Below are 27,522 nucleotides of genomic sequence, written 5' to 3' on the forward strand. Positions count from 1 at the left end.
ACTCAAGTTAAAGGACAACTGTACAGTAACGGTCAAGAAAATGCCTAAGCTAGAAATGAGAAGAGCAGTGAGGTCTGTGGTGGTCTTCTAGCAAGGATAGTTGAGACTCATATTCTACACTAACGTTTTTCAAAAAATGGTGCCTCATCAGTTTATGAAAATCAAATTCCAGTCCTATGATCCTAAGTTTTAAATAGTTTAAGCTCCTGACTTTCAAACTGGTTATGAAAGGGAAACTGTTTATTGCCTATAGTAACAGAAGTATTCTCAAAGACTACTTTGTAAATTTGACTACAGCAATGGTTTGAGTGTTACCTGCATGTTTAAAATGGAAGCAAAGTATCATGTGCCAGTAGGTGAGTAACATAAAATGGAACTAACTGGCCCGGTTTAATTGCCTATGGTAAACAAAACACAATCATTTGACAAAACCTAGAAATTGTAGAAAGTTTATTTGATCTGTTATATTATTTCAAAAGGAGTAACCTACCTGCTGCCTTATTAGTTAAACACAAACAGGGATTACATTTAAATATAAAGCACGGCTTCACAATTTTAGTCATCTTAAGGTACTCACTTACCTACTTATCACCCGCTTTCACAGGTCTCATTTTCCATTAGTTTTTCAGAAGCAATTGTAAAGTCATTTCTTGACTGCATTAACACAATTTTTCCTGTTATTTTCAAACATGATTTCATGATTTCTTTTCCAGACCTTACACAGTATCTCTGTTAAGAGCTCTTTTTCCAGGTGTGAATATATTTCAATACGTATACAGAACCCAAGGAAATATAGCTACACAGATTTTATTTTACTTATAAGCACAAAGTCACAAGCTGAGCTTTGTTATACTTTAAAATACATATTTCAACTAACTGCCAAGCTACACTGCTGTTACCAAAAGGCATCTCAAACAGTAAAGGGGAAGATCTTAAGTTTCATCTACTATCATCATTGAAATGTAGTCTCTGTAGTGAACAGAATCTGTTTCTGGATCTAGAGCAGTGGAGAGCATGTCCTCCATTTCTTCCTGAGTAAAGGGCTCACCTGAAAGACAGCAGAGAATAACACTTTGTCTTGATTAAGTATTCTTTTCAAGGCTGGTAAATTACACCGCTTTTTCCTTGCAGAGATCTCCTTTTGGTCCTCACACAGAGGAGAAAAGGAGCAATACTAAGGATCTGATTCCTTCACTTTTGCCAATGTAAGTGCTGCACACCAAGTGAGCTGGTCTAAGGGAAAGGAGAAAGAGGACCTGGTTCTTCTGATCTCCTGCTAGTTCACAGACTCCAAAACAGCCAGTTCGTCTCTGCCACAGGGATTTCAAAACAACCATTTTTGGCAGAATGAATTCTTCTAATGTGTACATTAGAATTATTATCTCTCATTTGGCTATCCTTGCACTTGTATTTTCATCATGAAAGGCTTCTGCCTTTTCTCTTTTAGGAGCTTCAAAGCTGCTGATGGCCTACTTCATCCCTCTTTGAGAACAAGGTTCTCATCTGAGGATGGGTCTTGCGCAAAGCCTGCACATCATTTTGTACTTGAGGCAGGCAGGCATGAGTCAGCCATGCAAGAAAAGCAGGCTCTTCAAGGGATATTGAGGATTACATGATATACGACTTAAATCTGGTCTTTGAATCTCTTTGTTTGCGTAGGGCACTGGAATTAAGGTCAAGATAATGTAGGAATGAATGAGCACTGAAACTACCTGAAACATCTGGAAATCTAAACTACAATTTTACAGAAGGACAGAAAAAGAGTCACATCTTTAGGAAGCACAGACATGTGCACAGAATCATAAACTATCCACACAAGATTGAATTATGACTCTTAATAATAATAATCTCTATCTTATAATGTCTGCAAGCAGGCAGATGATAAATGTTCTTTCCCTGCATTATTCACCAGTGAAATGTTCTAGTCTGCAGCCACTCATCATGGCAACAGTATTGTTTGAAGACAATGTATCTACTCCCGCAAGTTTTGGCATGCAGAATGAGGACCTCAAGGTGCCATATACACATGTAATGTCTATTTACTTAAATACTGACATTACAAAAGTCATGTTACCTTCTTTAGTCAAATATTTGACCAGCTCCTCTTTAGTAATATATCCACATTTATGCTCATCCAAAGCCTTTAAAGAAAAAGAATAAAACTTGTGGGTTTAACCACATTTAATCAAGAATCAGCAACTTCTTTCCAACAATTAGGTACTTGAATATTTAGTTACAGACCTCAAATGCATGTAGAAGAACATCTTCTGGAATAGGCCGGTAGCTGAAACCATTGAATCAGAAAGTTAACTCACTGTTTGCCAGGCTGCTGTACTATTTTGAAAGAATAAAATAGGAGTACTAAAGGAAAGGGAAAACTTATTTTCTATGAGAATTTACTACGTTTGTCTACCAAACATTTAATTACAGCTTGACTTTTTGGAACTGTCCATATCTTTACCTCTTACGTCTTTTATTGCACTCCTGTTTAATTTTCCTTGTGCTAAGGAGCCAGATGAATGGCTTCTGGATGTCTGGGCTGGCTGAGTGGGTTAGTAAGGATCAATAATAGTGAATCATTCCACGTAGCCAATGCACTGAACAGGAGATGGCCAAACCAAGAACACAAAGTTTTGTCTGGGTACGCTGGTAGCTAGGCAACAGATCACCCAGTGGGACTTTGACAGTCTAATGAGCTGATGATGAGCAAAGGAGGCTGGTAGCTATAAAAGAAAAGGTCTGTCTGTCACTAACAATTTCAGAGAGACAGAAGAACTGGGCACGTGCGTGCGTGCATATGTGTGCCTGATTTCAGAGCTGGAAAGGAAGCCCTGTGCAGCAATGGAGAACTTCCATATCCCAGCAGACTTCACCAACCCCCAAGAATACTAAAGAGAAGATGTTAAAGCCAGGAAGCGTCTAACTGCTTGATTGTTTCATCCAGATCCGCCTCACTCTTTTACTGTCTAAAAATCAAATGTGCTAAGAAGAAGCCTTGTTTTTTGTGATCCAAATCTCATGTGCCCTTGGATAAGTGAACTATGGACATAGTGCCCCAAAAGACAAAGTGGGTCTTGACAAGCCTGAACTAGTCTTGAGAAAGTGTGTGGGTTTGTTTTTTTGTGTGTGTGTATGTTTGTGTGGAGAGGGTGTGGAGGAGGAGAAGAGAACCCAGAGCAACAAGGTATTTTGTGAAAGGGTGAACATTGGTGTGGAGCCAGAAATGTGCCTTGAAGGCCAGAGAAGGCAAAGGTGCAGGACCCTGGGAAGGCAATGCACCTGCCCCGGCACACCGGGACCCAACACTGCTGGCTGGTCTGTGTCCAGACATGGGCGCGAAGACTCTCAAACACAGCCCCAAGGTGGAGCCTGCTGTCTCTGGATGCTGCGAGAGGGTTTTGGGAAATCCTATAGCTATTTCGTGTGTAGAACACCCTCCTACCAAAGGCCCTCTGTGTGCAAAATAACTTCTCAGTATTGGACAAGACTGAGTCTCCCAAAACCCTTGGCTACCATCTTTAAAATGAAAGATAAATTCCCTATAAGTAATCTTGCTTTTAGTGCAAAATGTCAAAATAGCACAAGTTCCTGTGTACAGGCAAAGATTTCTATGTACCTTTGAATAATGAACAGCGTTTTTGTTCTAGACTTTTAGATCAGCAGTCTTTTAGAGTGCTAGTTGTGTACCTTCAACTGTACCTGGCAGTCACTTTGAGACATGAATATGAAGCTTATTTATACAACTTATTAGAAACACACTGTAACAGACCGTGCTTCTCAGTAACTGTAACTCATATGTTCAGAGAAAGTAATGGTTATGACCTTAATTTCAATGTAAAGTATTTCAGAGATGCACAAAACATATTGAATAGCAAGTTAATTCTGATTCACATCAAAAATACAAAAGCTACACATTATCACAATTCATGATTTTAAGCTGGTATTATTTATATCATCCATACAACATACAAAATAATTTTATGTAGACAAAGAAAATCTATCAAGCTAATGTAAACTGAGTTTAAATAACAAAAAAAATCTGTACTCCTTCCAGTTACATAAAATTACTATAGATATATATATTCAGAATCAACCCTGTCAATCTGGAATAAACTATAGACACAGAAAATCCACTTTCCATTACCTTCTGTCGAGTAGTACTTTTGTCATCACTGGAAGAAATTTTTCCAGATGAATGTGTCCGGTTGGTTCTTCTTCTTCTACCTAAAAATAAAACTTAAGTATGGCAGGTTACATGACTCATTACCAAACTAATATGAAAACCAGAAAATTGGGGTGGTTCCTGCATTAAAATTACAGGGTTAGACTTTGAATATTTGCATCAGGTTTTTAGTGTCACATGGCACCATAACATCTGAGTGAAATGCTTGCGACCAAACAGAAAGAAATTCGAGGAAGAAATAATATCCCAGGCAAAATACAGGCCTGCTATTACAGACACTTTCAACAACTCAATATTGCCCTCTTGTGCTTAGAAACCATTCATGCAAAGGAACTGGATGCCTAATAACTGATCTTATCTCCCACAGTAATTCAGCAGAGGTTTAAACATTCAGACTGCATTCATACTAGTAAAGTCTAGCAGGACCTGGAACATTCCCAAGCTGTGTAATGTGACCACCCACAACAGCAAAGCATTAGCACATTCCCTGGCATGATTTTGGCCTGTGCCACCTAACACTCCCCGCAGCAGTCACCAGGCCTGGCTAGGACCTTAGGGACTTTTCCCCAGCAGGCTGCTTTGTGCAGCCATGCTGCATAAAACATTTACCAGGGTAGACATGAGCTGCTCTGTGCCAGCTGGCTTCAACACCCAAGGATGTTTCTGGGCATATTTAATGTGCTAGTTTGGACATAGCCCCAGTCTAGTACACCTCAAGGATGGAATTTGTTGCCTCCAGTGTTTCATAGCCTGGCAGAGTTGTCAGGGGAAGGACCAGAGAGGCAGGCAGACTGAGTCAGGGCTGTCTGAAACAGTCCTAAGGCAGCCCATAAAATGCTACACAAAGAAAAGCTTCCCTTTGCCTCCCAAATAAATTAACAGATTAGTCCCAAAACATCGGAGACTTCTAGGAGCATTCGCACTGCATTCCTATACTTCCACCGGAGATGAGCAACATGGTAAAAACTGCTCCCTATCATCAGGGTGCATCCCTTCCCTGAAAATTTCAAGTTTTGCTCCCAAAAGGAGCCCTCTTAATGGAGCTAGCCTGTTCCTGTCTGTGTTGAAACTGGATGCATGCCTTGTGGTCTCACATGGCAGCAGCGACACCTTGCTAGGCTCCCCAAGACACAGCTCAGATTGAAAGAAGACTCAGAGAGGCACTGATCTGAAATCTCCTAACTGAGCCAGGAAAAGACAAAGTAAGAAATCTTCCTCTTGAGAGCTGGGTCAGAGCTGGGGTGATGCTGATACATCCTGTTGCTTAACCAGAGAGCTGCAAGTGCTGCTGCATGCTCTTTTCCAGTGCTCTTGAAGGATTTTGGTTTTTAAAAGCATGCAGGCACCACCTCTTGCTGCTTTAGAGTGGAAATTGGCTTGAAAAAGCACTTTTTCCCTTCTGTTTGGTAAGCCTAGTGGAAGGGATCTTAGCAAGGAAATGAAGCTGTTGCATGCTGCATGCTAAATCAAATGGCACCTTTTACCATTACAGAATCATTTGTTTTAATCCTTGCTTGATTGAGAAGATGTAACATAACACCTGGTAAAACTTAACTTTTTTTCCAGTGACATAACAGTTAGCCAATACACTGAACTATACCATGCATCACAAATACTGAGATGTAACAGTACACAGGATGTTTTAGGGAACATCTGTCCTTCAACTAGTATTAGGTCAGAAGTCCACAGAGACAGAAAAAGAAATATGGTAGCTACTTATCAGAAAGAGATAGATGTGTCTTACATTAAGCAGAACAACAAAAAACAAGGACCCAAAACATCCATGAAGATGGTACGTTATATAAACCATGTTTAAGAGCCAAAAAATATTAGATCTGTTCATCCAAACAGTTGAAGGTCATCCTAATTTTCATACCAGAAGAGCTCACCAGCAATGACCACTTCAGAGCTGAACATAACAAATACCTCTGACAGTGTCAGCCCTCACTGACAAATATCATCCAGATTTGTCTCTTTTTGTTGGTGTGCTATTTGTATTTTGCCTTCAGAAAGCAGTCTGTGGAAGAAACGTGTCCTTCCTGACAATGGACCTAGTCCTGGGAGGTGATGAGCAACCTCAGCTTCCTCTGACCTAGAAAGAACAGCTTCCGTTTCAGTGGCTCTCCAGGCCCAGCAATACCTTGAACTGTTAAAAAGTAATCCTATTTCTAACATTGGATAGATATGTGAATAAACTGAATATATTAACCTCACCTAAGTCAGTAAGTATTCATATTTGCAGGTATATGTATCCTCTTACTCTTCCTCATGCTCACTCCTGTTCTACACCTCATTTCCCATTCATGTTTTCCTTTTTTCTGTAATTCCTCCTCTTTTCACAGTGACCGTGACAGTAACAGTATTCATTTGTTCAAACTCTGTGAGTTTTGCTCTATTTCCTTCCTCTGAATACATCCACAGGTCCCATAACAACTATATTGTAGCACACATTATGTTTCGTATCTCTACTCTCACAGCCATACTATTATTTTCCATATAACATTTGGGGACTTGAGTCACAAAGAAACAAAACCATCTTCCAGAGTTATCCAGGAGATCTGTGGCAGAGCAGTGCACTAAACCTGGGATTTCAAACTCCAGGCATTGTAGTAACCCTCAGATTAGCTTTCACCATCTCTAGGTTTATCATTTAATCTTAACTTTGTAAGTAGGCCTAAAGATATTCTAAGTACAGCATTTAGCATAAGGCAGTATAGCAAACAGTATATGATAATTTTTAGAGATAAAATAATTACATGAATGCTGATTTGGCAGATATTAATAATTTGAGGACAACATATCCTAGTTTAGCTACAATAAAACTAACAGGAAGATGAGATGACTGAGAGACACAAGTAGTGAGAAACTGAAATGAATCACAGCTTACAATGGGCAAAAATATTGGATAAATAGCTTGGTTACAAACTGGCCAATAGAGACAATTTTTACCTTATCTAGATTAAGATAAAATGGTATTACCATAGTCAATGATAATGGTATCTTATATAAATTAAGATATATTTGTGATTAACATAATACATCAAGGGTTCTACAAAAAGACAGTGTTCTTCTGGTACTAAGCCTGTGCCAAGGTTTCATTAGAGGCACCATGAAACCTTCTTTGAGATTTAACTTCCAGTGCAGTGTTCTTTAAGGTTAACCATTACTCTTAAATGTATTCTTTCTTCTTGCAGTATTTGTACTTTAATTTAATATCCTTATAATCGACAATTGCATACATGTTATACTGTTGTATCTCAACAATCTTCCACCTCATAGCTGCATTGCATTGTACTTTCTTATGCATTACTTATCTCATATTTTCAGTAATGCTGAAAATTGGGGAAAAAAAAAAAATTAGAAAGTCCAATCTCTTTGGGAGGGGGAGGCAGGCCTTAAACTCTCCTGGTTCCCCTGGACTGGGCAGGGGGTCAAAGCATCTGCTTCCTTTTCTCAATTCTGTATCTCGAGTCAGTTGCTCTGTTCATTTGCTGCAGACAAAAATCTCTGTGGGCCACTAAAAATATCATCTGTATTAAGCACCATAATTTATCTTTTCATTTTGTCTTGTTTGTCAGTGGGAGCTGGGACAATCTGGTACTGAGAGTACAGAACCAGAGCAGACAGATTGCAGTATCATGTTAAAAGATCTTTCTCCTCCAATGGTTCTTTGCACTTCCTCATCTGAAGCAGCTGTATCATTTTCACAAGACTTAGCACACTAAATTCTGATCTACAAGAGACCAGGCAAGCCTGCTGAGGAGACTACTACTGCAACCATCCAAATTTGGGGGGGGTACAGAAGGAAAAGAGTAAGAGAGATCAATTCCCAGTATCCTGACCTATACACGAAAAAGAAAAAAAACCTTCCCCCACCAATCAGCCCCCGCATCTTCCATTGCTTAAGGCAGCACATCAGTTTGCAAAAATAATGTGAAGTCTTCTTCCCACTTCTTTGTCCCATTTATTAACCATACCCTACCAAGGCACCAGCACACTATCCTTTCTCTTACAAGCATGAGATAAAGAGACAAAAATTAGTGCAGGAAAGAACTGTGGAGAAATGTGATTGAAGTTTCTTACCCCTGCATAACACTGGGAGAATGGGAGGACCGCTAGGTCTTGCGAAGTTTTATGTGTGAATTCTGAGTTACAGGCTTAAGTAATCAAGTAAGAAAAGATTACTTACCTATAACTGAGAAATCTCAAGACTGGGAGAGACCTCATAAAGGACAGAAAGTTGAGAGGTCTGGCTATAAGATAGCAATAAGAAGATGCAGTGAAAAAAAATAGCAGGTCTTCCCTCTGCGTATTTTTGGAATTTGAAGTAGAATTTTAACACCTGCTCAAGAACTAATTTTTATTACTTAACCATCCAGTGTATGTCCATGGCATGTCCAGAAGAGTGAGATGGTTAGTTAGGGTTTGGATATCCTAATCCAACTGAGGTTTAGGACATTCTTTTTGCTCAGCCAAACCCAATTTTTCCTCCGTTTTCTATAAATGTCCCTCCACCTTGGCACAGTGTCACAGTGACCTTCTGGGGTAAAAGAGCATCAAAGATTCCTCATTTTAACCCACCAATGTTGTTACCTCATCAGCCTAAAGGCTTGCTTCAGGGCAACCTGAGAGACTGCCTGCCTGCCTGAATCACTTCCATGACACTTCCAGCCTCTGGGAGAAGAGCTTAGGTTTTCCACACAGCAAGGCAAAAGGGCCAACCTTGTGCAAGTTTAAGATTGAAAAAAATACAAAAGATCTAAACAGTTACCTTTGCAAGCAGTTCATGTAGTTCTGCCTCAGTTGGGAAGCAACCCAGTGACCTGACAATTGAACCAATCTCTCTGAAAGAAAGAAAGAACATCTTTGTCAGTAAATCTGCAATACAAGAGTGTCTGTGGAGAATCCAGATACCAATTCACAGCTTGTATATAGGAGTGTGCATGTACAAGCACACAGGCACACATAAGCGTATGTATCTGGACTTTTAAATGATGTCTCAGTAAGCAATGTCTATTTTTACAGACATTAATTATTCTGGAGCTTTTTGGAAGAGTATAATTGCTCTTGTGACTTTCCCCAAAAATTCTTCTTTACCATTGTGTTGCAGCGTACTGTGTGCAGGTTCCTTTTCAACTGCTGTCCTCTAATTGTTAAGCTTAATTTCAGTAAAGTCTACATTTATATAGTTAAGAAGACACTTGGAAACCTACTGAGATGAAAGGTAACAAATAAAATACATGTTTACATTAAATGCTATAAAGAGACAAATTCTAACTGCAGTAAAGAACAACTACAAAAGGTCAGGAAGGAGGCAGCCCTGCTATGCCCCTGCTGTGGTCTGAAAGAGTCAAACAGACCAACACAGTGGCTTATCACCTCCCTGTTTATGCTGCAAAATATATTCATAGCTTGCATTTACTGCTGAACCTGGTGCAGTTGTTCTGAGGATCTAAATAAAATTCTGACCCATCCTGGTTTTGGCTGAGATAGAGTTAATTTTCTTCCTAGTAGCTGGTATAGTGCTACGTCTTGGGTTCAGTATGAGAAGAATGTTGATAACACACTGATGTTTTCAGTTGTTGCTAAGTAGTGTTTAGACTAAGTCAAGGATTTTTCAGCTTCTCATGCCCAGCCAGCAAGAAGGCTGGAGGGGCACAAGAAGTTGAGAGAGGACACAGCCAGGAGAGCTGACCCAAACTGGCCAATGGGGTATTCCATACCGTATGATGGCATGCCCAGTATATAAACTGGGGGGAGTTGGCCGGGGGGGGGCAGGCAGATTGCTGCTCAGGAACTAACTGGGCATTGGTCAGTGAGTGGTGAGCAACTGTCATTTTATTATTGTTATTATTATCATTACTATTTTCTTCCTTTCTGTTCTACTAAACTGTTCTTATCTCAACCCACGAGTTTTACCATTTTCCTTCTGATTCTCTCCCCCATCCCACTGGGGGGGGAGGGAGTGAGTGGGCAGCTGCGTGGTGCTTAGTTGCTGGCTGGGGTTAAACCATGACATGACCAAACTAGCAATGCCTCAAAAAAGTTTAAGAGGAACACCATCACAGACTAGAAACAAAAGTACTGTGAAGCTGTAAAAAAGAGTACTAATGAGACTTACAGTCTGATTGAAAACAAAATAACATAGGCATCAATACTGCTTGTGATTTTCAGTCCAATTCTACAACACAGAAATTCAAGCACATCTGAATAAGTATCCACAGTGCTGGTAGTTCCCATGATTCAAACCTCTGTGGTTTCTTAATCTTCACCAGTATATTTGGTGGAAAAATTAGATTGCCTAATAAAAATGGTAGATACAAGAAGCAATGACCTTTGTAAAATCATCTTCTAACAGTAAGGCCCCAAATGCGGCACACAGAGCACACATAAAATTATAGGCATCAGTCGTTGCCCTCCTCAGACAGGTCCCGAGGAGCTCCCATTCTGATTGAAAACATGTGAGAAGCACTACAATAGACAAAAGAGAAGAAAAGGCTGGCTGCACAAAAATAGTTGGAAAACAAAACCCAATCCCACACATACAGTTGTTATGAAACGAAGCCATCTGCTCAAATGACTCAGTGAAACCTTGCCCCCCGTGGACGTGAATGGAAGTTTGGCCATCGGCCTCAATGAGGTCAGAAATTTAGTCCTATTTTTATAATCCTTGTCCATGCATCCTATTTCTAGTATGGATATACTGTATTTGCTGCTCTCACTCCTGTACTCTCTCATCTTTTCCAGCTAAAAGATACCTGTAAATACTCTCTGCCTCCCCCAAAGAAACACCCAACCCAAATCATGCCTCTCTGCTGTCCCACACTATTTCTACTCTTACAGACTGCCAGAGATGGGAAGGTTGCCATCATCTCCTGCCACAGCTCACACTCAGCAAAACTGCGATGTGATGAAGGTAAGCCAGGCCCTGAAAGAGTTTGCAAAATATGGCATTGCTGGCTGCTGTTTCTGACAGTCTGTGCGTGTGCCAGCATGAGGATGTTGTTTGAAGTGTCTGTGGTCAAAAAAGTCATGCCACATTTGGTAATGACATGGAGTTTAAAGGACCCAGATAGGAAATTGTATTTTCCTCCCAGCCACTTCCTCTCTCTTAGTTCAGCAGCTGCGGTTTCTGCTGTGTAGTTTCTTGCATACAAAAATTATGGTTAAAGTGAGTTTATGTTCATACAGGTTTTGTAACACAGACGCAATAAAATTTTGGGCCATAGTTTTCACCCTACATATAACACTTTCAATGACAAGATTTGCAAAATCATGAAAGCCCTTGATTCAGGGTGTGTTGTAAGCAGCATGAAACAATACCATCTTCCTCATGCTTAATTTCTTACTGACTTGTATTTGCATTAGAAGTCATGCAATACCAATGCTGGCCTGTCAAGCCAGGGTAATTTTCCATATTCTTCACAGGAATCTGATATTTCAGGCAATAACATTCATATGTCTACAATTCTGGTTAAGAATTGTGCTGTACTGCCACCTTCTGATACAAGATAATCAGCCATTAATAATCCCATTATTGTGATACAGCCCTGCAATATGAACCTAGGAATAATTACACAATAAATTGTTGTTCATTGTCAATAGCTGTGCTATGATAAAAACTAATGTGAAATTGTGCATTTACTATGTTAATGACTTTTGAATGTCCCCTCTCACAGGTTATGACTTACTGTCTGAATGAATAAATGTTTAAAAAGTCTATTTGTATAATTTCATTGCTGTAACATTTTCTCAAGCCCTATATCCATTATATAGTAGAGTAGGGAGTGTAGCAAATTTTACAGCTATTTAGCCAGGACTGCAGATGTAAATGAAAAACAAACAAGTAATGAGTATGTCATGGTGCAGTGAGGGTTAGGGGCTCCTCAGGGCTGGGGGGTTGTAGTGGCAGGGGCTTCCCAAGGCGGGTGGCAGGGCAGGGCCGGGCAGCCAGGGCTCTCCCACTGCCCAGCCAGGAGCAGGGCAGCCGCGGGGCACCGGGGCAGCCCCAGCCCTGGGCATCAGGCATCTCCCTGGGGATGGGCAAAGAGATTTAAGTGAGCACTCTTCCCAAAGAGCCCTATGGGCGAGGGAACAGCAACTGTACCAAGTGTGGGCACGTACCCTGAAATTCTCCCTATCTAGTACAACCGAAAAATCATTTATTCCTTTGTACTGTTTATACTCAATAACTGATTTACAATTAAAAGCTGTGGTGATATTCTTGTGAAAATAGTAACTGGAAATATGAAAAATTACGTCAATAAACTTTAATGACAACAGCTTATAACAACTTCAGAACCTGCTCAGTGAGACATAAACATGTGGTTTACCTATTTTATAAGAAAAGCCATATTCTTATGTGTATGGATGTTTGTGTTAAAATGAAGTTAAAGTAGCACTGTCAAATAGTCAAACTTTAAAAATACCAGAATCAAGATTATTTAGGAATCTTGAAATTTTACTTCTTTTAGCTCTGTATCTTGTAGTCAGTTATGCCCTGATCAGTCTAAGAGTCCATGTTTTTATCTTCCACTGAACTTTTTCTTACTCCCTCAGACATGTGTTTTGTTTACATTTCCATAACACTGCATGCTAAAGATATAGTGCATGCAGTTCTCCCTCCTGATTCCCACCTGTGCATCCCATTCCCCCCGTTCTGGTCATCTCATTTCAAAAAGGAGAAAGCTGAACAAGAAGGAGCACAAAAAAGAATGGCCAGAGCTATGGAATAGCATCTCCTAAGAGATAAAACACATCCAGACTCTTCAGACTTAAACTACTGTGATGGAGGATGGATGTGGCAGACAGCTAATGAAATCATTAATGGTGTCAAGAAGATTAATAGAGAACAATTGTTTGCTATTTATCATAAGACACAAAAAAACCCAGGCGCCACTCAAATCATAATGTGGCAGATGTACAAAAACCAACAAGAAATACTGCGAATTTACTCAATTCCTTATATTCCTCCCCCAAGTAACTATTAGTAGCCCAGATGAGGGTACTGGGCTAAATGGACTTTTGGTGCAATCAAGTATGATCACCTTCATGTTGCTGTTATTGTTGTTATTATTATGTTAAATAATCAAATTGTATGCACGGTTCTTCCAAGTCTCCTAAAAACACTTCCCTGTCAGAGCAATATCCACCTCCCACATTGCCCCAGAGGAAGAGGGACGTGCAGGATGCACTGCAGTTGGAGACACCTACGGAGAGCAGGTAACTGTGACACACACTGGCCGGGACACCCCTTGATGCCCTGGGACTATCCTGAAAGTGAGAGGATCCATACAGTATCCAGGACCTGTAGTGCCAAATGAGCTATCAAAGCAGACATTTGCTAGTAATAATTGTAGCCTTAGACTTTTTGTCTAGCTGCATTTTCCTCTTGCCTCTTTACCCTACTAGTCCCAGCATCCCTCTCCCAAGCCAGTTTCAGTCTTCAACCACTTAACACATTGAACAATGCAAAATGTCTATTAAACAAGGAAAGACATAATTGTCCAACCAGGGCCAAAAGGACTGTTTCAATTACATTTTCTGATAAAGCAGAGGCAGGTTTAGGAACTTATTTATCTCTATACTAGATCCTGTAGTATTTCTGTGTGAAGATATTTACGAACCTGACATCCACAGTTTTATTGCATTCATGGTCAAACACCTCAAAAGCTTCTATAATCTTTTTCTCAATTTCAGCTACTGCGCCATCTGCAAAAAGAAACATAAGAAAAGAAAAAGAAAGATTCACTGAGCTGTTGCAACTCATTTATTTCCAATTTAAGAACTGTGACAGCAGAAGCACCAAAACTGATAAAGGGGCAGACAGGAAAGGTACTTCGAAAAAGCAGAAGTTATTCTGAAAAAAAAGACTCTAAATGCAGCATCTTGTCATTTGTATTAGTAATCCGGCCTTGCTATGGCACTGCAGCTACTTCAAGTCTGGTGGTAATGGTGCGTCTCAGCTGCACGATCACCAAGCTGTCCAGGTGTGGACCCTGCCACAGCTCCTTCTGGACCACGAGCCTGAGCCCCTCCTGGATGCCATGGTGCCAGCGGAAGAAGCAAGGCAAACCTGGGCCCAGGCTTGCCATGAGATGGGGCTGAGTCACTTCATCCAAGTTCCTGCATCCAAGGAAATGTAAGTGCTCTCATGCCCACTAAGTTAGCTATAATGTATGAAAAGCTGAGAACCAAGAATAAAGAGATGGCTAAGATATGTGCACAGTGAATGTGCCTCACGGTAAATAATTTATTGCAACAGTTTGCAAAGGAAGACAATCTCAGGGAAGGGGAAGGAGCAGTTTGCTGCGTTTGGTTTTTATATCTCCATCTCAAAGAATGGGGAAAGAAGAACCACAAGTCGTCACAGTTATATCTCGTCTAAAGCCAGAAATTGCATTCTTGGGGTAACGGAAGTACCAGGAAATAAATTCTGAAGAGAAAAATGTAAAGAAAGGAAGGAGTCCATCTCAAAAAAAGCTCCCTGGCAAGGAAACCAGGGTAAATAAAGAGTGAACTGGTTAGCCCATTTATTAATGTTGTAGTTTGACTCCAAAAGACAGAATATAGGAAGCAAAGTGATAACGGAGTTGACCTCTTCATTTCCGTGGCTAAATACAGCCCCAGACTCCAACTGGCAAACCAACTCTCAGGAGGCAGCATTTCGTGAGCTAGCCCCACAGCCTCCACAGAGATGCCACAGGGAAAATTTGAGTGACAGCCAGAACATGGCTGTCTCTTTTGTATTCCCAACATCATGATAAAACAGAACTCCTCTCTATCAGAACAGATTTCTTTTCTTCCTTAAGCTCATCTGGTGTTAAAAGTGTTGTTGAGCAGCTCTGCTGGACACTGTTTCCACTGACATAACAAATCCATACCTAGTTTCCTACAATCCCAATGTTTTGGGAATCCCTGGGGCTGCAGTCTACAACCATTTCTGTCATTTGCTCTCTTGCCCTTATGACAGAAATGTCTGGTTTGTGGCAAAGGGTATCAGAACTGAACCTAGCTAAAAGATACACTGGCTTTGTGATCTCCCTGTTTTTACCTTGTCCCATGAGCTTTTTTATTGTATTTTCTCCCCTTGTGCTGCTGAGGAAGAGTGGCTGGGTGGGTGCCTGGCAGCTGCCCAAGATCAACCCAGCACAGGCTGCAAGCACTTGACTATAGTAGTGGATTGACGCAGGTATAAGGAAGCTCTTTTTCATGTAGAAGAGAGGTGTACCTTGTAACGGTACAGGTGCCTGCTGCTTTCTGCCTGTCTTTGGTACTGAACTCCCCCAGAGGATATGTAAAGAGAAGAGAGGTAGGAATATATCCTGTATTCCTCTCTCTGACTTTATTCTCCTGGTGGAAGCATGAGCAGGCACATGTACAATGGATTGAAGACTGGAGCTCACTGAGGAAGAAGAGCCCTGTTCAGTCCCCAGATACAGGACTGTCGCGGTTCAACCCCAGCTGGCAACTAAGCACCACACAGCCACTCGCTCACTCCTCCCCAGGTGGGATGCGGGAGAGAATCAGAAGAGTAAAAGTGAGAAAACTCGTGGGTTGAGATAAAGGCAGTTTAATAGGTAAAATAAAAGCTGCGTGCACAAGCAAAGCAAAGCAAGGAATTCATTCACCGCTTCCCATGGGCAGGCAGGTGTTCAGCCATCTCCAGAAAAGCAGGGATCCAGCACGCCTAACGGTGACTTGGGAAGACAAATGCCAAATGTCCCCCCCGTCCCTCTTCCCCCAGCGTTATAGGTTGAGCATGACATCATACGGTCTGGAATATCCCTTTTCTTTGGCCAGTTGGGATCAGCTGTCCCAGCTGTGTCCCCTCCCAACTCCTTGTGCCCCCCCAGCCGACTCCCCGGTGGGGTGGGGTGAGGAGCAGAAAAGGCCTTGGCTCTGTGTGAGCACTGCTCAGCAGGAACGAAAACATCTCGGCATTATCAACACTGTTTTCAGCACAAATCCAAAACATGGCTCCATACTAGCTACTATGAAGAAAATTAACTCTACCCCAGCCAAAACCAGCACAAAGACACACTGTGGTTTTTTCATGGCTTGACAATAATCCCTGCCTTTTATGTGCCTAAGCAGTACAAACCACACTTAATTCCTTCCAAAAAGCATAGTTAAATCTAAGTGGACCTGATTCCTTGTAGAAGAGGCCCTAAAGACTTACTCTCAAACTACTAAACTCGATGGAAGTTTTTTCAGTGACTTCAAAGAGTGCTGGATCCAGTCTCCAGTGTAGACTGTTGGAATTCAGTTCTTGAAATCAGGCACTTCAGTTGTACACTATGTCTTGCAATAGAGAAATGCTGAAGGAATATTTATAGCTGTATATTCTTGGCTTGATGAGTGAGCCTTCTGTAGAAATAAAAATTAACCAGGGGAAGGCAGGGAAACATTTCCAGTACTGGAACTATGTAGCCATCCAACCTCTTCAAGCTTTGCCTTCTGTGAAAATAGTATACATTAATCTTACCTGTTTCAAGAGGCCTGTCAAAGAAAGATCCTGAAATGAAATAACTTCATGATTTAATCTAAGTACCAGATAATCCATATTTCTTCTAAGAACTGAGAGGAAGTTGTGATTAAGAGCCATAACCATGGAAGAAAATATAATATGCTGTAGTCCTCTCAAAGACTCTATGTGAGATGAGTGAACACCTAATAAGCTATTGCCTAAATCTTGTCGTCCCTCTAAGGATGAAAGCCAAAGATATTCAACATAGTTCAGGATGGCAAAGCTAGTTATCTGAAGACTTCTTGGATTCACTCTAAACCTCTCTTTGGGAGGGAGAAAAAGATGGATTCCAGCTCTAGGATAAGTAATGGACAAAGGTTTAAAATGATCCCTTCAAGAAGGGCATCAAGAGATCAGACATGCAGTTAACTCAGCAGATGCGATCCTCCAATGTACTGAAATTTTTCTGCACAAGGATACTCTGCTCCATGGATAGATCAATGAAAGTTTCATGTTGCCCTGTGGAGCAATTCTTTAGCAATTTTCAGGACAGAAATACCTACGGTCTGATCGAATAAAAGATTTTACTCACTTATTCTACTAACTAGAAAAACTATACATAATATCAAAGATAAAATTACCTGATTACTTCTAATGGCTTAAATAAGTAAATATTGAAACATACCATGCCAAAAAAGATTCCAATACCTACAACTAATTATTCCCTCAAATGTATCCTGTAGGGATGATATACCATTTTCATTTTTATGCTGCTAAAATGCTTCAGATACTTGTTGGGTTTTTCTCATTTTCTCGTTCTCATGTATTTTCCTACCACATAAGCAATAAGAAGACAAAATGTCTTAAAATCCATTCCTCGGTTACATTAACTGAAAAGTGTATTCACTATCAGTTTCCTTTCCTGTACCATCCTTTGCTATTTTCCCAGTTTGTTTAGCATGAACTAGACAAATCTCTAGACACTGACAGTTAAGTAAGACTGGCAGGGAGCTGGGAGTCCCAAATTAATTCTGCTGGTTCTTTCAGACTGAATTGTTCCTCTTCAGATTGTCCAGACTGTTCCCCAGCACGCTGAGGCCCATTTGAAGCCAGCCCTTAAGCAGCACACCTGCCTCATTTGTGACATTTCTTCTTCAAAGACCACATCTTCAGTCTTTGTAGGGAACAGAAGCAATTAAATAGATGTGGCTCTGCCAGACTCTTGAGTAATGAGCATTTTAAAAAGTGATTTCTAGTTGATACAATTTGCTAGATTCTACCATTCATTTAACTGTATGAGCTTGCTTTCTTTTCTTCCTCAGGGCCAGTTGCTCAGATGGTTCAAAAAGCCAACCCTTCCTTTAACTGAAGAGAAATTATGTGCAGAAAAAAGAGGTATCAAAAGACCAGGTAGGCCAACATTAAACAACCACCTAAAATGCTGGAAAGCAGCATCTGTCTGCTGCTCACAGGAAAAGGTTTAGTCCCAGTGTAGCCTGATGAACCTATTAACACAATGCAATACTCTGAAACTCTTTTTGTACTATGTAAAAAGTAAAATTAAGGGCTGATTTGTAGAAGCACCAGTGGACTTGATTTTATTATTTAGTGTTACTGCTCAACACACCTGAAATGGTAATCTTTTAAACATTAATCTAGGTATATTTTAATAAATATGGTCAAAGTTATATTTAAATGCCTATATGCATGTGGACACCTCATTAATTACTCCATCCTCTCTTCACGGTACTAAGTTATGGTTACAAGCAGGTGTGAGGAAACCCCTGAGGTCTCTGGTGACAGGAACCCTTTCTCACATGGGGCTGCCTTGCTGAACTTGAAAGGACAAGGGACACAATCCCAACTCAGTGACAGACAGTTTTAGAGTCATTTACAGGTTGTTGTTCTGATTTTATTTAGAAGTGGTGTTATTAACAGCTCTTTTGTAGATCTCCCCATTAACAGCTCTTTTGTAGATCTCCCCATTCACTAACTGGGGCTTATGAGCAGGAAGTACAGAATCGTACCAGTGGCTACATACTCCAGCACCATTTCTTCTCTTTCCCACTAGCCATTATTTCAACCAAAAAAGTAGGTAGCAACCTTGGTAACGTCAGCTGAAAAACTGTGAATGGGATGCAAAGACTGCCATGACGGAACAGGAACATTTTTAAGAAGGCAATGGACATGAGAGGGGACATAACTGTGCAGGCAGCCACATGACAGAATATGACAGAATGTGAGTCTTAAAGGCCCCTGCATCTCCACTTGACTTCAGTGAACCTTCTCTTTCATGGATCCAAGCTACAGTATTTAACCACCCTCCTCACACTGCTCCAGCAGTCTTCCATAAGGCCCCTATGACCATCCTTTGCAAATCCTAGCTCTTCCCATCATCCCCAAAATCACGAATAATACTCTCTGTCTTGCCATACAATGCAAATCAAAAAGGAGAGGTGAGAAGGTGGTTGATCTAAAAAAGGTTTGGCCAACAAGCAGAAATAGCTAAACAGATCTTACTCCTTAGAGCTTTAATATGGAGTTAAAATCCTAGAAACATGTCAAGATGCAGGAACACTTCCACAGTAAGAAGGGAGACTGATGCTATTCCTGAAGAATACCATGTTCTGTTTAAGGGTGATTCCAAATTTATTATCTAGGTGTACAGGGCAAAAGGATGAAAGGGATGAACTAAAAAGCAAAAGAGATTTGTCTTTGATGTTTGCAGCCACTGTTTCATCCGACCTCTTCCAAAATCCTTCACAAAACCACAAATGGAAATAACTGAAAAAAAACCCCCCAAATCTGACTGTAGTTCTAATGAGAAGAAATGTACAATGTATAGTTGCTTAAATAAGAAGCAAAAAACCAGTAAGAGACTTCACAATTGCAACTCTGAGGAGGTTATCAATTAGCTCTTATGAGATCTAATCGGGCTTTTAAGCAAGTGCTAACAGGACCATCACCTAGGTCAAGCTATTAAAAAGCAGTCACAATACTCAGCATCACCAGCATAGGTGAAATCTCAAACACTCTCAAATAAGCTCATCAGTTTTATCAAGACATTGTGTTTCCAGAACAAAAAGAGAAAGTCAGTGTGGTGTTGTAAGATGAACTCTTGCTGATGACATCAGCGTAAGCTGTTCCCACACTACTGCTTCTCTTTCCTAACTCCAAGGCAAAGTATACAACTCCCTAAATTATTCTGCCACAAATGTTTGTGTTGCCTTTATGTTAAGTGTGGGGAGCTTGACTGACTTAAAAATAATTCAGAAACCTTGCCCAACCCCAAAGAAGAAAACCTTACAGCATTTAACTAATTCTAATTTAAGGAAATTACTGAGGAAAAGGAACATGGGGAGAAAATAATCTTGAGGCCATTTGAATCTGACTTATTGGCAAGACCTTTCTGCTCTGTAGAAGAAAAGACATACATTAGATTTCTTGTAGTGACCTTCTTAATTCCAGAGGAAGCTTAATGTACAGTCAGCCTAATATGTTGAAACAGTAATTGTATGCTGTTCTCTAAAAAAATTCAGGGAAGAGAAATATTTTTTTCTCTACTCTGTACCTCCTATAGCATGTATGATATTAATATATTAGATACCAGAAAAGAAAGGAACAATATGATTAAGCTGTAAGCTTGGGGAATATGCAATGTTGTTTCTTTGTGTCTTGTGATACGTAATGAAATAATTTAATGTATGTGCTCATTGAAGAGTCTTCATTCTGGAAAGACAAAACAAGCAGATTTTGAAGAAAACCAAGAGGTTTATAAAGCAGCTTGATTCCTCCACAGAAGGCATAAACCCATTCCTGAACTGCAATCTGAAGAAAACAGGTTGACACAAAGTATTGATGGCCCCAATGGGAAACGTGTCACCTGAGTTTAGCCATTTGGATTGAATGAAGAGATAAAAGATGCAGCATCATGAAATTTGGTATACACCAGTTCCCAAGAAATGACCAGGCTGCAGTCTTCGCTGACAGTGGTACCTACTCCAATTTGGGGATCCAAGCTATGGCCTGCAGACTCAGAAAAGTGATAATGCTTTCTCTCCTGGATGAGAAGCATCCCATGTTATCACAGATGATACTTAGGCAATCTGAATTTCAGTCTGTTTCCTGTAGGAGAATAAAAAAGCTTAACTGGTTTCTGCATTGGTCACTTTCAAGCATTCCCAAAGAAGCCAAAATGAAGTCTCAAGAACAGCAAAAGACTTTTCTTTCATGTTTTTCAGAATTGTTGAGAACTAGCCATATCATTGCTCCCTATCATTTATGTTTGTTGTAGCATACACCATATGGTACCTAGATAAATAAGCAAACCCCATCATCAGTGTGAATCAACAAAACCAAAACCCTACACTCATTATCATGTATGCGAGCAACCTTGGACTAAGAGAATAACCTCACCCTATTGTCATACCTCTTTTCCTAATGGTAGTACATGTGAGAGCTGAAAAATTACCTGGTTGTTTCCACTACAGTAACTGCCTTATGGAAAAACTAATAGAGAATAAAAATAAAGGGACTATATTTAAAAATAGATACACAGAATGGAGCTCTCAGAGTGGAGCAATCAGAACAATCTTTGCACAGCCCCATGGCACATGGTACAAATAACCATGAGAACAAACCCACCAGCAGCAAATAGAGTTTTAGAAAAATCAAGTAATTAATTTGATGTCTAATAATAAAATACAGGCTGTCAGTTTGATGAAGGCTGTGACAAAGTTAACTGCAAAAGTTACTTCAAATTCTGACACAAAAATATTAAACATAATTTTTCCTTTTTGTCTTCTTTACATGAGACAATTGTAACATGGGCAAAATATATAATAAAGTGATGTAAAAAATTAAGCACTATCTTGACTCAAGATTTGGCTATGGAAATGAGACTATTTTATAGAACTATGTTAGTAATAAAAAAATAAAAAGGGTTCAGATCAACCACAATGGAAATATTTTGGTTATTTCAGTTAAAAGTTGACAAATTCATTAAAGACTTAAAAAACAATGTTATAAAAACTGTGCATTTCAACCTCAAAGTTGAAAAATGCAATGATATACCAATATGCAAAATATATCCAGTTTGTGATAGTCAGTTGGTGGCAACTAATGGAGCGACAAGTTGCCAGTAACTTTACCTGATGAAACAAGATATCCTGAATATTATTCTAGGGTTTGATTGTTCAGCAGATGGTATTTTAAATGCCATGGCATTCTAATCTACCATAGATTCAGATGTTTTAATACATGTGGGAACCAGAACTAACAAAACTAATGGGGCAATTAATAACATAACTCAACTGTTGAGAAACAAAGTAAGTATAGAAACTATTGCTGCCTTGATAAGCAGTCAAGCTTCTAGTTCCTCTTAGAATTCTTAATCTGACACTATAACATAGAACAAAACAGGGCATGGAGGATGCCACATCAAGCTGGAAAAGAAGCCATAAATAGTCAATGCCTTTCATCACCTAGTATATCCAAAGGTGTTTAAATCCATAGATCGCACTGCCTCCAAAACACAGTTCATATTAAAGTGTCATTGATTTTGTTGTGGTTTAACCCCAGCCAGCAACTAAGCACCATGCAGCCACCCACTCACTCCTCCCCACCCAGTGGGATGGGATGAAAATTGGGAAAGGAAAAAAATAAAACTTGTGGGTTGAGATAAGAACAGTTTAATAGAACAGAAAGGAAAAAAATAATAATGTCAGTAATAATAAAAAAATTACAATAATAAGAATAAAAGGATTGGAATATACAAAACAAGTGATGCACAATGCAATTGCTCACCACTCGCTGACCGATGCCCAGTTAGTTCCTGAGCAGCAATCCCTCCCAGCCAACTCCCCCCAGTTTATATACTGGGCATGATGTCACATGGTATGGAATATCCCTTTGGCCAGTTTGGGGCAGCTGTCCTGGCTGTGTCCCCTCCCAACTTCTTGTGCCCCTCCAGCCTTCTTGCTGGCTGGGCATGAGAAGCTGAAAAATCCTTGACTCAGTCTAAACACTACTTAGCAACAATTGAAAACATCAGTGTGTTATCAACATTCTTCTCATACTGAATCCAAGACGTAGCACTATACCAGCTACTAGGAAGAAAATTAACTCTATCCCAGCTGAAACCAGGACAGATTTGAAAGTGAATATCCACCATTCACAAAGTTCTTGTCTCAGTTATCTCTCCCCAAAGGTGCTGGAGTCACAGTCAATCTTGTCTACTGCCCTCCCTTCTGGATCAAATATAGTTCTTCATCAATGGAAAAAATACTTCTTTCCCTCATGCTACACATCCTTGTAGGTCACGAAAACCATTTTAATGCTGTCACTTCTGGTTGCTTTTGCAAGATGACATTATTTTGCCTGGTCTGTGCTGAGCAAACAGCCCGCACACCAGTCCACAGAGATCACTCTGTATCTTCAGTACTTGATAATTCATACCTATATGCCCTGAGTCATAATGATAAAACAGCTTGAACAGCTGCTGTATTAAACCTGACTCCCTCATCCTTACCAGGATCCTGTTTGCTTGCTCTGTCCAGAGCTTGCATTGTATTTCTTAAAGCCAGGGCATGCAAATGGCAAAGTATGTCAGTATGAAGCCCCAGTGGAACGACAACCACTGCCTGGGCTTGCTGCAGATAATGCATTTGCCTAAGGGAATGGAGAAGGGCAAATTACAAGGGATACCCTTGCTACCTCTGCAAATTCCTTGACAGATGCTTGCTGTAACACAAAATTGTCCATATGTTGGAGGGGACCAATAAACCACTATTTTCTGCATCCCTTCCTATACTATGACCCTGACAGCCTCCCCATGCCCAGGCTTCTGGAACAGAGGCGTTAATTTCCCTGGTTCCACCAGTCCTTCCTGGAGGTCCCCAGAATGGAGGATTGCAATTTGTCAAAGAAATAAAAGGCGTAAGGACTTCCTACACACAAAACACAAACCAAACTTACTCTAAACTTACTGAAACTATTTACAACCAAGCAGAACTGAAAGTGAAGGGAAGAGGGGCAGGGAGTGTTAAATACTAGGAGTGGCTGAGTGGGACTGGATCCCAGCAGGAGTCCTGCTAATGTCATACAGGGCTTCTTACAGTCTGTAAAACTCCACTAAGTGCTCTTCAGGGCTCAACATGTGGTGGGTTTGCTCATGAGGAAGACATATGGAAGACGGACTGCAAGTTTGGTGCCCCTGGAAAAAAAAAAGCAGCATCACAGGCTGAGGATGTGGTAAGGGATACAACTCTGCCCTTCCTATTACCTGGCTGAGCTGCTTACACAGAAATGCACACTGGCAGACATGGCTGACACCGCCAGTTGACTCTACTCACCTTGCCCTGGAGCACTGTTCCCTCCAGGATAGCTGCACCCATTTGCTCTGCTGAACCTTCTTTCCCAGCTTTGTGCTTTTGTCATCATAATTGCATCTCTTCATTTGCCGCGTGTCATTAGTCTCTCCCCTGCCCTACAGGCAAGAAAATCCTTCCTTCCTGCCACTCAAAGAGTTCCTGAGCAGCTTGTTGGTGACAGCAAGCTCAGTCTACACAATCCTGGGACACACTGGAGAAGGAATCATATGGTTTGCTAGGAAAAAATCCATTCTCTTGTAGGTAGTTAGTCTGAGTGATGCAACACATGAACATATCAATCCATGTCAGAGACAGCACTTCATGTGTCCCAGGAAAAGCTCAACAAAATATGCCCTGATGTTTTTACTGTACGCAATCTGTGTAGATATTCTGTATCTAGATATATATCTATATATACTGAAGCACCAGCCTTCATAAGCATCAGCAGAGAAGCCTGCAATCCTGGGAAATGATCAAAGGATACTACCTTGCCGTACTCAGCTAGAGTTCAATTTTCTCAAACCTGAAGCACTATCTGAGGTTTGGTGAATGATCAATTTTTCAAATTTTTTTTGGTGGGATGGTATGGAAGGAGTCCTTCCTACTTTCACTGCACAGAACAAATTTGTGATTTGGTCTGTGTCGGCCAAAGAGGAGAAATGGAGGTGCAGTGGCTGGCCGGTTGGTATGACCATGCATGTGGGATGTAGCATGCATCATGTTCCAGGTCAAAGCAATTAAGACAAGACAGACTCTGGCAGGGATTCCTGACCTGCTGCAAGCCCAAGCAGTGGCCCATAGCATCACCTAGCCGAGACGGGCTAGTCCAGGCCTTGGAAATGGAACTGTGCAGGCTGGGACCGGGACCTGGTTACAGCACTAGATTCTCCTGCTGATGAAGTATTCTGGACCTAGCAGCATGCCCAGAAAAAAAAAGTCAGAAAAGAAAACCACAAGTTGGCCTAATTCACATTAAAATTGCAAGCCATTCTGACACATTTTCTAGTGAGTAATTTCTAAGCCATGCTACAGCATTCATTTTACATCTGCAAGGAAAATGGTCCAGTGGAGGCCATCGTCCACTGCCTCGCTGGTGGTAGTAGGCAGAAGCCCTTCCATTAGGAAATGGCAATGCAAGTTGGATTCCCACACACACGTTTTGACCAGCCAAGATGATACTGTGCAGGAGGATTACTACCTGCAAGCAGCAGGGAAGTGCACAAGCAAATACTTGGCACCCAGCCCTCCTCCAGCTCCAATTTACTGTTGTGCTGCTGCTGCTCTAAGGACTTCATGCAGCTCCACCACCCACAGCCCTGAGCTCCTCCTGCCATCTCTCACTGTCCCCCTGGCTGTTGGGGGTAGTGTGGTTAGTGCCCAGTGACAAGCACCTTGCTGTGCCAGTTCATAGCTCTGTCTTGCACCTTTCCCTATAGCTACAGCTTACAGATTTTTATCACCCTGAGTACAAAGTCTCTCTGAGCTCTGAAACAGTCAATAGTGAGAGCTAATGCCCTGACTCGACCTTCTTAAGCGCCTTACTCCTTGTATCCTAACCCACTGTCACCCCTGTATTAAGTAGTGCAGGGTCACACTGTGAACAGTAACATACAGCTTATTGCCTATATCCTCTGGAGAACACATAGCACTGGGAAACAGAAGGAATGCATGTGCGGTATGCCCTATGTATGCCCAAACCTCAGATAAAAAGTAGGGGTAATGTCTTAGAGCTTGAAAGAATCTGGAGTCATCATTACTTACAGCAGAAACGCTCAGCAGTCCTCCCGAGCATCTTTCAAAATACAACAGCACCTACCCTGATCATAGCGGTACCTCTCTTACCAGCTTTCTCACAAGTCTGCCCACACTTTGTGCATTTGTGGTTGCAAAGTCCTCGTAGAAAAGCCAGTTTCTTTTTCGTTCCCCTAATAGTTGGCCATGCATTCAAACATGGGTTTTTTTCCTCAAATCCGTTTTGCCTTTTTGCACTTCTTGGAGGGAAGGAGTGGCTGAAACAGGCCTCAAGATTCTGGGATGGGACAGTTACAGTGGCCTTACAGGACAGAACAAGCTATTGAGTCCTGGATCATAACAACAGGCATTTTCATTTGATAAGCTGTCAAACATTTTGTCAGGAGTAGCTGTAACGTTTTTAGAGCAATGATCAGGACACAGCATGAAATGCTCAACTACAGCTCTCAGGATTTGGCTCTGCCTGCCTTACCAAGCAGTTGGCCATAGCCACACTGCTTTAGTTCCACAGGCCTCACAACTGTTGCAGATTATTACTTTGGAAGCAGCACACAATAAGGACTCTCAGGAAGAAACACGTATCCAAATTGGACCTAACAGGTCTCAATAATGACCTAGATTTCAGCCAGCCAAGCACATCATTATTTTGCAGCTACTCAAGTTGTGGCTGAGTCTGACTTCATGAAGCCTGGAGCTTCATGAACTAAAGCAGCAAGCTCTGATTAATATCGCTCACCCTAATTATTTGCACAGGTCCAGCTCTGACAGTGAAGCTCTCCTTCTGCCAGCTGGTGTCCACAGACAAGCTGCCAAATACTTGCCATTGCATGCAACTGACACTGAGGGCAGTGAAACAACATGCTTTGTCACACTAACTTGCAGAATGATGGGGGAAAATCCTTTCCTTTTGATATAAAGATCTTCCCTTCTGAGCAGAGGATGTGGAGATATGCCTCCAGTCATCCAAAGAAAGCAAGGACATCCCATCTATGCATAGATCTGGATAGCCTCCTATATGCCTGTGATTCACAGATAATACACAATTAGTTATCTTACACTTCTCTTGAGGAAAGTCACGATGTTATCCTTCCTACAGTGAAGTGAAAGAAATACCAGCGCTTGGTGCTTGTTGGCCTGCAAAAAATAATCATGACACTTTTTTTAAAGTCAATATCGGCTGCATGCAGTCTCCCTTTTCATAAGGCAGAGATAAGCTCAGCATAAATCTCCATTAGGGATGTCTTGCACATCCCTGAAATCCCAACTCTGGCAGTTGTACCTGTCAGCACTCCTGTTGCAGCTCAGAGCTGGCAAAAACAGTAATCTCCATTGTTGCAATTTGTTCCGTATCTTTCATCTCAGCCACACCTGGGATATAATGAAAGAGTTATGTCTAGCCCGTACTTATAGTCTCTTTCATCACCAACAGCGAACTGTCCTGCGAGGATATATAGCTCTCCTGGTGATGCGGAGAGTCTTGCTATAGCTCCAGCTGCTGCTGAAAAGGAAGAGCTTATGTTGGCTGCGACACTGACAGAACACAACCCATGCCGCTATGCTGTGTGGTCACAGAAGGCATTTGTCCCCATTTTTCCTGGACTTTCCACAGTGCTGGCCCCAGAAGCGGATGGCAGAGCCACAAAGGACAACTCCAACACCCACACATGCACACTACAACACATATGCACCACACCAAGCTCCACCAAAATGCAGTAATGCACATGCTGCTGCGTGCCCCACAACAGCAG

The 27,522-nt window shown here is 41.1% G+C and overlaps 1 protein-coding gene across 1 annotated transcript in view; it reads right to left on the reverse strand.

Annotated features, from left to right (window-relative positions):
• Positions 1 to 433: 433 nt before the first annotated feature.
• EFCAB2 (EF-hand calcium binding domain 2) overlaps positions 434 to 27,522 on the reverse strand; it is a 33,590-nt gene continuing 6,501 nt past the window's right edge. Inside the window, exons 2-7 of the mRNA XM_069800601.1 lie at positions 13,810 to 13,894; positions 8,955 to 9,027; positions 4,145 to 4,224; positions 2,242 to 2,284; positions 2,075 to 2,141; positions 434 to 1,048 (exon numbers count right to left, since the gene is read on the reverse strand). Of these exons, the coding sequence (XP_069656702.1) occupies positions 933 to 1,048; positions 2,075 to 2,141; positions 2,242 to 2,284; positions 4,145 to 4,224; positions 8,955 to 9,027; positions 13,810 to 13,894 (464 nt within the window). The 3' untranslated portion in view covers positions 434 to 932. The remainder of the gene's footprint in view (positions 1,049 to 2,074; positions 2,142 to 2,241; positions 2,285 to 4,144; positions 4,225 to 8,954; positions 9,028 to 13,809; positions 13,895 to 27,522) is intronic.

Source organism: Haliaeetus albicilla, chromosome 13 (assembly GCF_947461875.1).
Source record: "Haliaeetus albicilla chromosome 13, bHalAlb1.1, whole genome shotgun sequence".
Lineage (NCBI taxonomy): Eukaryota > Metazoa > Chordata > Aves > Accipitriformes > Accipitridae > Haliaeetus > Haliaeetus albicilla.